The sequence below is a fragment of the Cinclus cinclus genome, chromosome 8 (assembly GCF_963662255.1).
Source record: "Cinclus cinclus chromosome 8, bCinCin1.1, whole genome shotgun sequence".
Lineage (NCBI taxonomy): Eukaryota > Metazoa > Chordata > Aves > Passeriformes > Cinclidae > Cinclus > Cinclus cinclus.
In genome coordinates this window covers 20951039-20965543 of record NC_085053.1, presented here as the reverse complement: position 1 = coordinate 20965543, position 14505 = coordinate 20951039, and the positions used below count along the sequence as shown (strand labels likewise).

General features: G+C 45.3%; 1 protein-coding gene across 1 annotated transcript in view; it reads left to right on the top strand.

Annotated features, from left to right (window-relative positions):
- Positions 1-4661: 4661 nt before the first annotated feature.
- Positions 4662-14505, top strand: part of ERI3 (ERI1 exoribonuclease family member 3) — a 131684-nt gene continuing 121840 nt past the window's right edge. Inside the window, exons 1-2 of the mRNA XM_062497101.1 lie at positions 4662-4699; positions 14023-14297. Coding sequence (XP_062353085.1) covers positions 14046-14297 — 252 coding nt within the window. The 5' untranslated portion in view covers positions 4662-4699; positions 14023-14045. The remainder of the gene's footprint in view (positions 4700-14022; positions 14298-14505) is intronic.

The following is a 14505-nucleotide window of genomic DNA, read 5'->3' as shown; positions in this document are numbered from 1 at the left end:
AAGATCTCCGACGGAGACATCTCATCCTGGTGTGAAATGGCCAAGACTCCCTTGTCCTCTGTTAACACAGCCCACTCAATAGCCACTTTCTGATGCCATGCAATGTTTTTCTAATGCACTTTATTTCCTAGCCTGCCAAAGGCTGTACCTCTCACCTCTGTTTTAACTGGAAAAGGATTTCCACCCCATGGCCTTGATTCTGGCTGAATTAATGGTTTTTGAACTGAATCAGCACATTTGAAGTTAAAACAGATCCCCACTGAGTCTGTACATTTTTATTACTGCACAAGGAGTGCTTAGGAAAATAAAAGGAATGAGAAAGCCCTGAGAGTAGACCACCCTGTTGAGGGGGGAAATGTAGAAATCAAGCATGTTTATATGAGTGATATTTATAAGGTCAAGTGACATATATTGTACGAGGCCTTGGAGCACAGCTCAGGAATACCACATACCAGTCTGAGCACTCATGCTCAAGAAAATTTAATTGAAACTGAAGCAGGTGCACAGGAGGTCTACTAAGATGGAGTGGGAAATGGAAAGATAAGATGCTAAGGAGACACAAGAAAAAATGGCTTGTTTAGGCCACCAAAGCAAAGATGGCAAAAACGGGATCTGAGAGCTGCCTATGAATACAATAGGAGAGGGAAAGAAACCAACAAGTTAAATCAAAGGATCATTTTTTCCAGAAAAAAATTAGAATGAACTAGCTATAAATACATTTTATATGGGAATTAGAGGTTTTTCCATCTATCAGATAGAGAAAAGCTGAATAAGCCTTCTACTTGGGTTAGCATGGGCAAGTAAAAAGAAATATTTGAAGACTGAGTTTGATAAATGGGGATGTTGGAGAGCAAATTTGTTACAAGGTGGAGGAGAATGGCTCAGTATCCCTGGGACTTCTTTCCTGACCAATACTCCTACCTGTGGATTGCTTTTATCATCTGAAATATTCTTTTGCCTTTTCTTTGCTAAGGACGTCAGCAGTTTTACAATCTCCTGTCATTGTCACCCAAGAGCCCTGTGCTGCATCTGCAAAGCTCTGAGCCCCATAGAACTGCTGCTGCTCCCAAATTCATCAAGGGGGTCACAGTCAAACAATGAGACACAGTTGCTCCCATGGGGTTTGAATGAGCTGCTTTCTTTCAAAACACTCTTTAATTGACAGCTAGAAATAGCTTTCCATGATGACAGGCTGTCATTAATATCATTCACCAGAATGATACCCCAGTGATAGTCTCTGTGTTTAGAGGAAAGGGGAGAGAGAAATCCTCTGCAAACAAATGTTTCAACAGAATACATGAAGAGAGCTGTGGTTTCAAGAATGACAACATGAATATAAAAATGTACATTGTGAATATTAGTATTCCCTTAAATATGTACTCAGGTTGGTTAATGAGTCCCACTGGTGGCGTTAGTAACTGAAGGATTTGGGTTGGCATGTTATTAACTTGTTAAGTAGAAAACAGTGATACAAAACTACTTGTCATGTGTATTATAAGACATTTAAAAGTTTCACTCAGCATAAGCAGCTGAACAGTATTAAAGGAGTTGCCTTTAAAATGATCTGATATTTCTTTGTGCCATAATAATGTAAAATCCTATTACTTTAAAAGGGACTGTGCTCCATGGACCCTTGGGAGGGAGGCACTGGGAGAAGGGTTGGAAAATGTCCCTCCTTCTCTGTGCTGACTCAGCAGCAGGCAGAGACCTGATAGTTGATCTTGTGTTAGGATAAGCTCAGCCCTGTCTTCACACAGAGGATCCTTTGCAGCTGCCACATGGGATCAGGGGGGTTTATTCTGCATTTTCTGCCTTACCCTGCCCCACTCATTTGCTACTTTCTAATCAAGCTCTGTCCATCCCTCAGCCCAGTGGTGGCTTAACATCTGTGCTAAATGAAATGATGCTTTGTTATGAAACTGTTGGGGTTTTAAAACAAATAAAACTTCAGGTTACTGTAGACCAGGTTGCTGCATCTGCTGGCAGCAGAAGAGGGATCCAGCCATAGAAGAGAAGGTCACAGCTGGAATCTGAGCTGTTTTCCACCCAAGGTTTGAAGATAGTCCTTCATGTAAATTAGGACAGAGCAGACACTGCCCCAGCATGGACCCTATTTCCTATGGGCTTCCTCTAGTCATCTCAAAAATCTCTAAAGTAGGACAAGCAATTAAGACACCAGAGTGACTCCTGAAACATGCTGACTTGCTCTAGGATAGAGCTGGTCCTGAGGCAATAGGGTCACAGAACTGACATGGGCTGTGCTACCTGGAATAAATAAGGTGGCCCTAATGAGCAACTATGAGCCCTTTTGACCACTTGCATGACCCAGTTTGTCAGCATTCCTTGCCTAGGGCCTCAAGGCAATTGGCTGCTTTTACTGGCAGAGTCCCTTGGGGAGGGGAGCTGTTCCCAGTGAGGATACTACAGGGGCCACGTGCATTGATGGACATGCCACAGGATATCTATTGATCACCCTCATTTATTTATCCAGAAGCCTGGAGTGAGCCAGATTAATCTGTAGGTGACATTTTCAGTGGCCAGCAGTGTTCATTTGAGGCATGCACACCCACATAAGAGGGTCAGACATGAGCAATACAGAATCAGTGACAATATTTTGTAAAATATGGCTCTCTTTGAATTGGTTTGGGTGCTGATAGCTGTGCCAGAAAAAAGGCCCTCTTTGAAAGTGCAGTTGCTGAAGGGCATCTCACTGCTGTCCTGCAGTCTTTGGTGGACACCTTGTATGGGTCTTACAAGGGTCACGGAGGCTGGCAGAAGCCAAGGTGCGGGCCCCAGTTACTGCAGATAAGTCAGCTGGAAGAAGGGGTTTTCCCCAAAAACCTGGGCAGGAGGAAATCTGCCTGCTGCACTGCCTGGGAAACCTGGGAAACAGCACAAGGCTTGGCTGATGAAAAAAGGATATGCATATACCTATGAGTCATTCGTCGTCCATCTAGAACAAGGAATTATTTTTCACTGCAAGATGCAGAGGTCAGCAAAGGCCTCTTCTCTTTCATCCTCTTAGAAACACAGGCAGGCTGTGAACCCTAAATTTCAAGCTTTGGGGATGCAGTGTAATCTCAGCCAGTTTCCATCCCTGCTAAGGGAAGGCCATGGACAGATTGCTTAAGGAATACCACAGTGCAAAGGCCTTCAATTCACTCTCCTGGGCTCCTGGCAAACCATACGTCAGTCACCAAAGACCTGACAAATCACAGCAATATAGCTAAGCTTAGAAGTAAAATTTCACATTATCTTTGCTTATGTGGGTGGGAAGCTGAGCAATGCCAAATCTGAGAGGGCTTAAAGGAACTCTTACTATTATTAAATGGTTTGCTGTTGGTATTTTTATAGTTCTGACATGATACTTTCATGGTTCAGGCCTCTCATGTTCAAGGCCACATACAAATGGAGGAAAGGATAAATCCAGCCTGACGAGCCAGCAACTCACTTAAAGGCAGGAGAACCAGGCAGAATCCAGTCAGGCAGCCAGCCCACCTTCCATGGAGGGTCAGTCAGTGATCTCTGCACTCTTGCGCTTACCTTTGTCCGATATTTTAAGACACGGAGCCAGAGAATGGCTTAAGGAATGATTTGAAGAGGAGAGCAAGATGACAGGTAGGACTGCTCCTGCCTGCAGGCAAAGGATGGGGAAGGCAGCCTCTAGAATCCCTCACAGTCCTATTTGCATGAGTCAGTACTCTGAGTTTGCTCATCACACATATGAGGAGTATCAGGGGCGTGCAAAGCAGCTGCTGGCTTGAAGTGTGGAGGTGAGTTAATGTGAGAAGAAAGGAAAGAAACAATGCAGGGAATGGCCCCAGTTAGAACATCTGTCATTGCAGCTGCGATTCCAAGACCTATGGATATGTCAGTAGGCTAAAGATTAGGTATCATTGCAGATAAGTTCAGAGAATCACAGAATTGTTAAGGCTGGAAGGGATCTCTGGAGATCATCCAGTCCAGTGCCCTTGCCTAGGCAGGGTCACCAGAGCAGGTGACAGAGGAACGCTTCCAGGTGGGTCTTGAAAGTCTCTAGAGAGGGAAAACCCATGACCTCCCTGGGCAGCCTGTCCCAGTATTCCTTGCCATGCTGTCCCATAGCAGCACAGTGCTGGCTGCTGTTCCCTGCGCAGGCGGCAGGGATGGGGCTCAGAACCCTCGCAGAATGTGACAGCCAGTGAGATTTGACACGTCCTGGCTCGGGATGCCAGCCATGTGAGTGGGGAGGAGGTGCCACAGCTCAGGGGTGTCAAGCGACGACGAAGCACAGCTCAGATACAGGTTTAGGATAAGAGACATGAGTAAACACAGAAGGACGGAGGCATCCGGAGCTGGGGGAGGTGTCCTGGGGACACGGCGGGATGGCCCTTGAGGACACAGGGTAGGTAAGTAGTGGCCCCGGAGTAGACCAGAAGTCGGGTCGGCGGAGAGAGGATGAGATTCCGCCGGGCATGGGGGGCAGGAATCGACGCCCGGGGACCCGGAGGAGCCGGCGCGGCGTCGCGCCGAGGCCACGCGGCGGGGGCGGCCGCAGAGAACTACAGCCCCCAGCGTGCCCCGCGGGGCGGCGCGCGGCACGCGCCTGCGCCAGGGGGCGCGGCGGGTCGGAAGCCCCGCCCCCGGCGGCGGCGGGCGGCGCTGCGGTTGGGCGGCGGCGCTGCCGCTCAGCGCGGGGTCGGGGGTCAGAGTGCGGGCGGTGAGTGGCGGTGCCGGGCACTCGTGGTGCGGAGTGCGGGGCGCGGGGCCCGGCCGGGCCGGGGCGGCTCCGCCGCGGGGGTGGTGCGGGAGGCGGGCGGCGGCTCGGTCCAGCCCTGCGGGGCCCGGCCGGCGCGGGGGGCCCCGCAGGCCTGGCGGAGACGTGGGGCCGCCGTGGCCCGGGGCGGGAGGCCCGGCGCGGAGCGGGGGCGCGGCCCGGCCCCCCGCGGTGGCGGGGCTCGAACCGCGGGCGTGGGGCTGCGGGCCGGGCGGGGCGGGGGTGCCGGGGGGGACCGGAGGGCGGCCCCGGCCCGAGGGGAGGGCGCGGGGTGGCGGAGCCTCGTCCGCTCGACGCCCGGGCTGCCGGGCCCTCCGCGCCCCGGTGCGGCCCTGAGGGGAGGTCTTGGGGGTGGCTGTGGCAGCAGTCCCCCAGATCGCAGCTGGAGCGGGATCAGTTGCTTTCGGGGCTTGAGGAAGGGAAAACAGCCCGTCTGCCCGGGGGTGGGCACCGGCTGAGCTGGAGACAGCAGCAGCAGCAAGGATTCTTTTATGTTTTGGGATGTGGAGGTTCATAGATGGAAGTAGTGAGGGAGTAGGAGGTTTGTTGGTTTTTTTTTTTTTCTTATATTATTTCCTTTGTGAGATTGAACTGATCACCTGTCTCGGATCTGGAGAGTGAAGTAAACTTGAGAAAGCTTAGGAGTGCAGGCTGTTTACTTGTTTCCTGAGTGGCAGTAGGAATTTCTTCTCTTTTTCTTTTCTTGCTGCTATGCTGTTACAGGTGTTTCTTCCAAACTTAGATGTATGAAGAGGTGTTGTCATTTACTTCTTGTGTTCTGTCTTTTACAAGTCCTGTGTCTAGTGGATTTACGTGGTCGTTGCTGGCCTGTTTGCTAATAAGTGTGACATTTGTTGTGCTACTTCTTTGCTTACCTAGTTTCTTTATTGAGCTTTTGGTTCCAGAGATGGTAGATTGACAGCTGCTGTTTAGTCTGAACTCTTGATATTTTTTCAACTGTGATGCAAGGGACCAGCAAGTTTTTTTATATGTTAGTGCTTGCACTGTGTGTCAGGAAGGATGAGGTATACAGGGCTCCAGGAAAGTACATCTCCAAAGCACTTGTTACATCAGATGCTGTTAACAGCTGTTTGAGGTTTTTACCTGATTTATTTCTAATGGTAACTTGAATTTATTTTGTCTGGTAGTGTCTTTTTGCAATATTGTAGCATCTCATATTACTTGGTATTAAAGTTGGCGTTTGAACTTGTATCCAAGAATGAATTATTCTGAGTTTCAGTAGTGTGTTAGAAGTCCAGTTTGATTTCAGATGGTGTTTTTTTATGTTAGATATTTTTGTTTCCATTTTGAAGCACTGAATTCTGCCCTTTGCAACTGAATTTTCACATTAATTTACAGTGTGTACTAAATGCTTGTTTTGTTTCAAAGAGTGGCCCTTTTATGCATCATGGTTATCTCAAACTTTGGGTTGCTCTACATGAATAGTGTTTTTTTGTTTGTTTGTTTTTTCTTTTTTTTTTTCTTTTTTTTTATGTTAGTGTGTCTAGACAGATTTAAATGGTAGTAAAATCCAAAAGAAGAAAGTGATTAACGGCTTTAAAAATTCTCTATGTGCCTGATGCTAAATGAAGAAGACCTTGGATTGAATAAACACTGATAGGTCATAAAGTTCCTGTTCTGCACTTGAGAGATAGTTCAGTTTGCTTTCTTTAGAGAGTCTGATTAGAGTTGTTTTGGTGCTTATCTTGTTTTGATTCTGTTAACTTTGGTAGGCCTTGATTTAATTTTTTTCCCCCCTTAATTTTTCAAAATACTCTTCTTGAAGATACTTAAGTGTGTGAAGTATTTGCATTTTACCCTGTGTCTGTGTCAGTCCTGTGGCCATCTGCAGTGGAGGGCCCCAAGGCTGTAGAGTGCAGGTATGTTGCCATCCAGGTAAATGGTGCAGGACTGCCTACTGTGCCTGGGCTTACAGGAGAGTATGGAAGGCTTTTGTCGCAAGCCTGTCTTGGATCTGAAGTAGGTGTTTTTGCTAGAAATTGTCCTGCTGAGACTCCTGGTGTTTCACTCTATTAGTGGTGAGCTAACATACCAGTATGGTGCCATGGCAAGGAGGGGAATAAAAGAGGAGCTGGACAAGTTGAGGCTCTCAAGACATAACCTAGGGCAGAGGTGCTGGCTGTGCTAGAGACCATTTGGACCATTTCCCTTCCCTAAGAGACGTGATCTCTGCTGGCCCAAGGCCAGCTGAAAAGTTACATCCTCCCTAGATGAGTTGTGTAGGTAAAGACACTTCTCTTACAACCAAAATTATTATTTTTTTTTAAATTTCAACTGTATTTGTTACAATCATTATTTTTTTTTCTGTGGTTGACTATTAGGGCCAACATCTTCCCTGTCAGATTTTCTGTGTTGAGACTGGGTTGTGTGGAAACCATACCCCACAGTAACTGCTACTCTGCTTGGAGCCTTTGCCAGTGTACCAAGACAGAGCTTTGCCAGAGTACTGGCTTTCTTTTAACACTTCTGGAGCTCATTTGTGAAGATCAAAAGTTACCAGTGTATTAAGCAATGCAAATCTTGTTTCCCCAAACCCAGGCTGAGATTCATTTGGCTCTCTCAGGTGTTAACCTTCACTTTTCAGATAACGAAGATGTGCAGCTATATAAGTGGTTTGAACAACTGTGGCATTCATGTGTATGGAAATAAAGTAATTATGCATGCCAGATTCCATTAAACAAAGGGTGGCCTACTATGTCTCCTTTCCACTAAATTAGGCCAATATGCAATAGTAGCTTTTACTGACTGTGTAGTAGCTACAAATCTCTAGCTCCTGGCACTGCGAGCTGTGCTGCGGATTGAGAGCACTGAAGTGCCATAAATTTCAGAACTTATCTCAAAGACCAGGGCTGGGAAAGTTTGAATAGAAACTAAGACATGTTATTTTTTGACAGTGAATGGATTGATCATTGAAATGAGCTGTCTGAAGATAGAGGGGTACCTCCATTCTTCATGCTGCAATTCAAGGCCAGAAACTTTTCTAAAAGGTGTTCGAGCCTTTGGGCTCCACTAAGGAAACGGAAACTTTAGGGCCAGCTTTACATGAGGTTGTGACAGGATGGTCTGGTGTGCTTTGTGAATTCAAGTTTAATGTGTCTATGCTGCGGGAGCCTAGATAACTACTCCATTCTCTGCAAAGTGCCATGTCATCCCAGGTGTCTCTGTCCTGGTCTGAGTACATGGTTTAGTGGGTGGCTGAGCTGACCAACAGCCCCAGCGGCTGATCTCATTCCTGCTTCTGCCAGTGTGGGCCCATCTTCTTCTTTGAGCTTTGGTATTCATCCAGCTGGGCCCTGAGCTAATTCGTCTCACTAAACCAGCCGGAAACTATCTTGTTTTAATTGTGTTTTATTCTGGCTGTGTTAGTCCTTTTATAGGTTCCTGTGGTTGAATCGGCTCACAGAAGGGCCAGATAAGCTCAGGAACTGGTGTAATGTAATCAGCAGGAAAGTAAGACTGAGAGGGAAGGACAGGCCTGCCTCCCAAAACTATTGGCCTCCCGGAGCTATTGGCTTTGTTACCCTCATTTTGTGTAGTTTCACACTGTTGCATTTTCTTAAGACTCCCAGGCAGATGCAGGAGATTGGACTAGAGGATTTTTGGTCTGATCCTGTGAAACTGTTCTTTTCCTTAATAGCAAATCTGTTCTTCCTCTTTGGCTTTTGCTGTATGTGTCCCTGTTATTGCTTCTTTGTTTTAATTTTTGTTCTTTCCTTTCTCTACGTTTCTTCTAAGTGACCAGTCCTTTGCTGTGTGGAACTTCAGACTCCAGCTTAGACGCGTTTGCTCATCTGCAGTTACTCTTGGAGAAGGTTTAAAAATACACAGCAAAGCCTGTCTTAGGAGACCAGTCAAGGAGCTGACGAAAGTGGGTTGCCTAGCACAGGTGGCCTAATAAAATTGGAGTGAAATTGTACTGTGCATCTTTGGGACGGCTTCTGGGTGGTCTGTTCAGACAAATTCGTGTCCTGCTGGTGTGGAGTCTCATGTGGGTTTCACTGTGTTGTCAAGTGAACTGAGATGTGTTTGTTTCCCAGCTTTGTAGGGTGCCATAGCTCCAGCAAGTGCTTCCCTAAGTAATCAGCGCCTTCGGCCTTGCACATTGTGATCTCACAAGCCATCGCGTCTGTGATGTCACAATGGAAGAGATTCTGGTGCTCTGACATGTGTGGTCGTGCCTTTGACAAATCAGCCAAGGAACCCAGCGGCAAGAATGAGCTCAAGAAATGGGAGAGACCTTCCTTAACCCAAGAATGCCCTCCATCCTTTAGGCAGCCTTTTCCATGTTCGCTTATCTCTTCCTCAGTGACCATACAGAGCAAAACCAGTGCCTGTATAGGGTGAATTATTTTTTTCAGTTGACCTACCAAGATGCATGTTTCTCCCAGATGAGCAGTTGCCCAACTCTCCTCCTGTACCCCTCATTCTTTTCTGTTGTTCCCCTCACTTGTATTGCTTCTAATTTTAGACTGTAAGTTCTTGAGAACAGGGACCATCTCATCTGTAGTGGGAAGAGCCTGAGTGTTATTGCGGAGTACTGTAAAAAGAAAATGATGAATGCCGAGTTGTATGTGAGCTGAGTAATGATGGGGCAGCATATAGACATGCTATGGCATTACAAATTTTCCAAAACACAGGTGTGGTTGTCTAGCAGTGCCGGAGACAAACCCAGCCAAACGTGAAGGGAGTGCAGCCATGAAGTGTACTGTTTTCATGTTCAAGTGATGATACTGTGAGGTTAACAAATTAAAGAAAGAAGCAAATTTACCTGTCTAAAATTGTGTTACTTTATTAAACAGTTCTAAAAGCTTTGTCTTTTGTTATTTGTTTTACTTTATGTTGGTTGGGCTTTTTTGCAAGTTTGAGTGGTGAGAGTGGGTAAGCTGGTCTTGTTCATAGTCTCTTGTTTCCTGCCTCACGGGCTAGAAGGTGCTGTCAGTTTTGGACTGTAGTTCATCTAATGAAATATTTGGGTTTAGGTTAAGGTTGATTAAAAAACACCCTGAGTTATCTCTATTGTTCTTCAGTTATATCTTCACACAAGTGAAATATGGGCTCACATTTGACCTCTCAGTATGCATTTGAACAGCTACCAAAATTTAAGTCCTGCATTTTTTGTTATACTGTGTTTCAGGTGTTGCTAAATGTGTGCAATTTCATTCTACAGAAAGCATCTCTCTTACCGTAACTTTTTTTCCTCCATAATTTAATAAAATAGACAAACCTGACTTATATTTTTGATTGATTTTGGTTGCTCTAGCCTTGAGTTCAGTTGTCTGTTGGAGGCCAGGAGTCACAGCTGCCCCTACCCAGGTTTTGCACAAATAATAAACTGAAGCATTTTACTCCCAGAGCTTGCTTGCTTTTATTTTTTAATTTCAGTTTGTCATGTAGTTTAGGTTAGTGGGGGGTTTTCTTGTTTGTTTTGTAATATGGTGGAGTGCTGTCTTGCCATAACAAAATAATTTAACATGTAAGTGAAGGCTCTCATAAAATGTAATTTCTTGGGTCACCCTGCCAATATAATGTTAGGTGTTAACTTCCTGCTCCTTCCCTACTCAGCTTATCAAACTGGAAAGGAAAAAAGGAGTATTTTGGGCTTAAAGGCAAACTGTAATTTTAATTAGATGTAGTTGTAAAAAGTTCATATTTATGTTACATGTCAGGAGTCGTTAAGCTCAAGTTCTTAGTAGGCTAATTTGTCCTGCCATTGATGAATTTGACTCGTCTGGAGCTTGTGTGGTGCACATCTCTCTCTGGTTTTGGGGCTGCCCTGCAGGCAGGGGACAGCATTTGCACTGCCCTTCTGGCTCTTGTCACCAGCATTCTTCACGTGGCAGGAGTTCCCTGTCTTGTTCCTTGCTGCTTTGGTTGTCCCTAAGCAACTTTCCCAGGAGAAAGCCTGGCATGCAACAGCCGCCAGTGCAGATTCTCCACTTTGCACTCAGTGGGGCCCCTGGCAAAGCTGATGGCTACAGCTGGCACTTGCCTTTCTCTTGGCTTTCCTTCCTTGCTGGTGATCAAACTCGTGCTTTAGTACCATGTGCTTGGACTGCTAAAGAAGCAAGAGCTGTGGTCAGCCTGAACTTGTCTAGTACCTGCAGCTGATCCAGAGAACAATTTTTAAAAATTTATTTTTAAAATATAGGCGCTGATTTTAGCCAGTACTGTCACATGGGACACGTGCTGTTGCACAGCACAGAACACAAACTGTCTTCCAGCTGAAACACACCTCATACGGCCATTTCCCATCTTAGCAAATGTAAAGTGCTGTCACATTTTCCGAGGTCTGTGTACAATCTGTCAAAATAATTCCTGAGGTCCAACCTCAGTTCATGGTCCCATTATATTTCATACGTATCTGTGTGAGGAATTTGAGCTGTGTGATATGAAATATTAAGCTAGTAGGGTTGACTGCCAGATGTGACAGCTTGCACTGTCTGAGATTATAATCTGATCCTGTGTGTATAAGAAATATATATATGGTGTTTTATGTAGGTTTGGAAATGGAATCACTGAACATGTGGATTTATATGGCTAGAGCTGGGTTTTTAATTTTTGAAGCTGCATTGCTTACATTGTTGTCTCTTGGAAAAAATACGGGATAATTACTAGTGCTTTGCATTGTCATAGCCATTATAAATGCTTTTCATGACATCTAATAAAGTGTGTTTGCTCACCAGCTATCTTGTGCTCTGAGGCACTCTGACCTTGCCAAAGAAGATGATGTGAGGTCTTCCCAGGGCACCTAGAGCCGTGGCTGGGTAAACATACCGTTAAAACTTCATTTGGCTGAAGGTGCAGAGTTTGCAGTGGGGTTGCCCTTATTTGTATGCTGCCTATGTAGGGAAATCCACATGCAATACTCCACTCGTGCACCTTTGTTCAGAGCCCTGCTCCCTCTGCTACACGGGGGAGTGGGGAGGGAAGGCTGCTTTTAGGATGGGGAGCCTGATCCTGTTGCTAGACATGGACCATTGCAGAAGCTGTTAGTGTAAACAGGCACTGGATGTTGGCTGTTACTTCCCTTCACTGATATCACACGGTAGTGACTCTGACCTGCAATGCCAGGGTTTGGCATGGTGCTGCTGTGTCTACATGGGTTCTGCACCACTGTGTGTAGTGCAACCCGGCCTGAAGATTCACGTGGTCTGTGTCAGATACCCTGGTCTTGCCAGTTAAGATACATTAGAGAAGAGATCTTGCTGTGAGTGGGTGGGTAATACACACGTTATTGCCTGTGTTTGATACAGGGGTTGAAGCCTGTCTGCCTCCCCCACTCCAACTGAGTATTTTACTTGATGTAGTAGGCTAAAGACTAGGTTTTCCTTCAACTAACCTACAAACTGCTTTATTCTGAGAGATTACTTTTGTGAGGGGCCTTTAGACTCATAGTAGTTAGAAGATTTAAAGATGTATACCTTAAATATCTTATTTGGCACATGTTAGAAGTAAATATAAGTAACTCCTATTTGGTTGTAATGCATTTATGAATGGCAGCCAAAGCTGTAGATGGAAAGGCAATAGGCAGAACTGAGCTCCTTTAAAATAAATGCCATGTTGGTCTCTTTGTTTTTGGTTTTGCAACTTGAGGTTTTGGTTTTTGAGGTACCTGTTGTCTGGCATGCTGCTCTAATAAAGCAAGCAGCTTCAAAACACGAAGGCCTTAAGCCAGGGACGATGCATATATGCTGTGCAGTTGGCAGTGTGGGCATTGGCTCGGTCTTAAACATTTCAACTTCTTTGATTTTTTTGCCTTTCACTCAAAAGCTTGGAAAGGGAAGGTTACCAAATGTGTGTTTACTCGAAGCACACAACCTGCTTATCTGCAATTATCTCCTAATCTGGTCCTTCTGAGTTTCTCTGGTCTCACAGGTAAATACAGTATTAGCTGTTATTTAAGGCATATTATTTATCTCATTAAGTGTGTGTTTTGGCATGTGCATTATTTACCTGACGGACTAACGGATGGGAGAGAGCAAATGCTGTCTTTTGTGCAAACAGTGACTTTGTTCATGAGCAACAAGTCCCCGTTTTGCCGTGCCCCTTATGTCTCCATGTCTCACAGTAGGTGCTTCCATCCCTTCATGGCAGAGCAAAAAGCCAGCACAGGTGGCGGGGTGGGGGGGCATGTCAAGTGATGGAGTTCTTCCACGAGCAGTGGGACCTGATAGATTTAAATATTTATGTAGCAAGATGTGTGTGTATGTATATGCATAAAAAATTAGAGGGGTATTCCTATCCTTGTTCAAGAGAACTGATTTGGTGCAATTTGTTTGTTTAGCTATCAGTCCCTGTACCCTCCCATGTAACACCATGAGCTGTTCTTGAATTCTCATCTTTGTAGATCTATTAACAGTCCTGAGGCTGACCTGTCTTGGATAGTTACAATCCTGGCAACTTTTTCCTGCAAAGCTTTAGAATAAAAGTAGCAGGAGGGGAAATGCAGGTGGTCTCACATGGATAATGCAATTTATTAAATAGTATACAAATATAGTTAAACAAAAGTATCAGAAGGTGATGGCTGAGTGAGGTATTTCTTTGAGAGGAAGTCTGTAGCCTATAGAATTCTGTATGATTAGTTGCACTGATATCCTCGTCTGAGAGAAATACCTGAAGTCAGAAGCAGAGTGTAGTACTAAAATCACATTTGTGAGAAACCTTGTATACAGGGCAAGTGAGAACTTTCCTGGGGAGGAGCCTTACAGCCATCAGCTACCTGGATTTGTAATGGAAGTGCCATGTTTTGGTGCAACTGGCAGATGTTTCAGGGCCAAGCTGTTGGGATAAGTTGTAGTGTTGTTATGTGTATTGCTGTGTTTAATTTTTACCCTGTATCAGAAACTGCTTTGTATATGAAAAGATAAAGGGTATCAGAAATTTCGAAAGAGCTTAGATTGGATATTCTGTGTTTTATTTGGTTTGTGTTATGTTCTGCTATAGTGAGGTTCAGTAGTGGGGTGTGATCTGGTGCCTGGAGCCATAACTGTTGTGTATCTTATAGTTCTTAATTTAGAGTCATTTTCAGAGGTTAATTTTCAGTTGCCTGTGATTCTGGACACCTTAAGATCAATCCAAATGTCATCTGTTGTGCCTAGAGCAGATCACTGTGTTATTTCAGGTTTGTGATGCTGGAACCTCCACTCTCCACTGGGAAGCACAAAGGGAATCCCTGTCATAGGTGCATACAGATACCAGTAGAGATGAGACATATGTGTGCATGAGTAACATGAGTCTCTCTTCAGTTTCAGATGCCTCTGGATGTTCAATGGTAGCATTTCTCCATACTGGAGCAGCAAAGTTTCCCCAAAACTTACTTTCAAGGTCAAGACAAGCTGTGTCCCCCCTCTTCCCAGCTGGTGTTCTCAAAGGGTTCAGCTCCATCGTAAGCAGGAAACTGGCGTCCCACGGCTTTGGAGCTTCCATGGCAGCAATGTCATCCTTCCCTCCACAGAGATATCACTACTTCTTAGTGCTGGATTTTGAGGCTACATGTGATAAACCGCAGATTCATCCTCAGGTAAATAGCTAATCCTGTTAATTATTGCCTTACAACTTGCTGCTTCTCTTCTGAGAGGCAGAAGGAAAAAACACAGTGTTGGCTCACTAATTTTTTCTGGTTTGTCCCACCTTTTTTCTGTTGCTGGTTCTCCAGGGCACTTGCCAGTCACCTGCTGTCTGAGGAGCAATGCCAGGAGCAATGTTTGGTGGGAATGAATAAAGGAGTC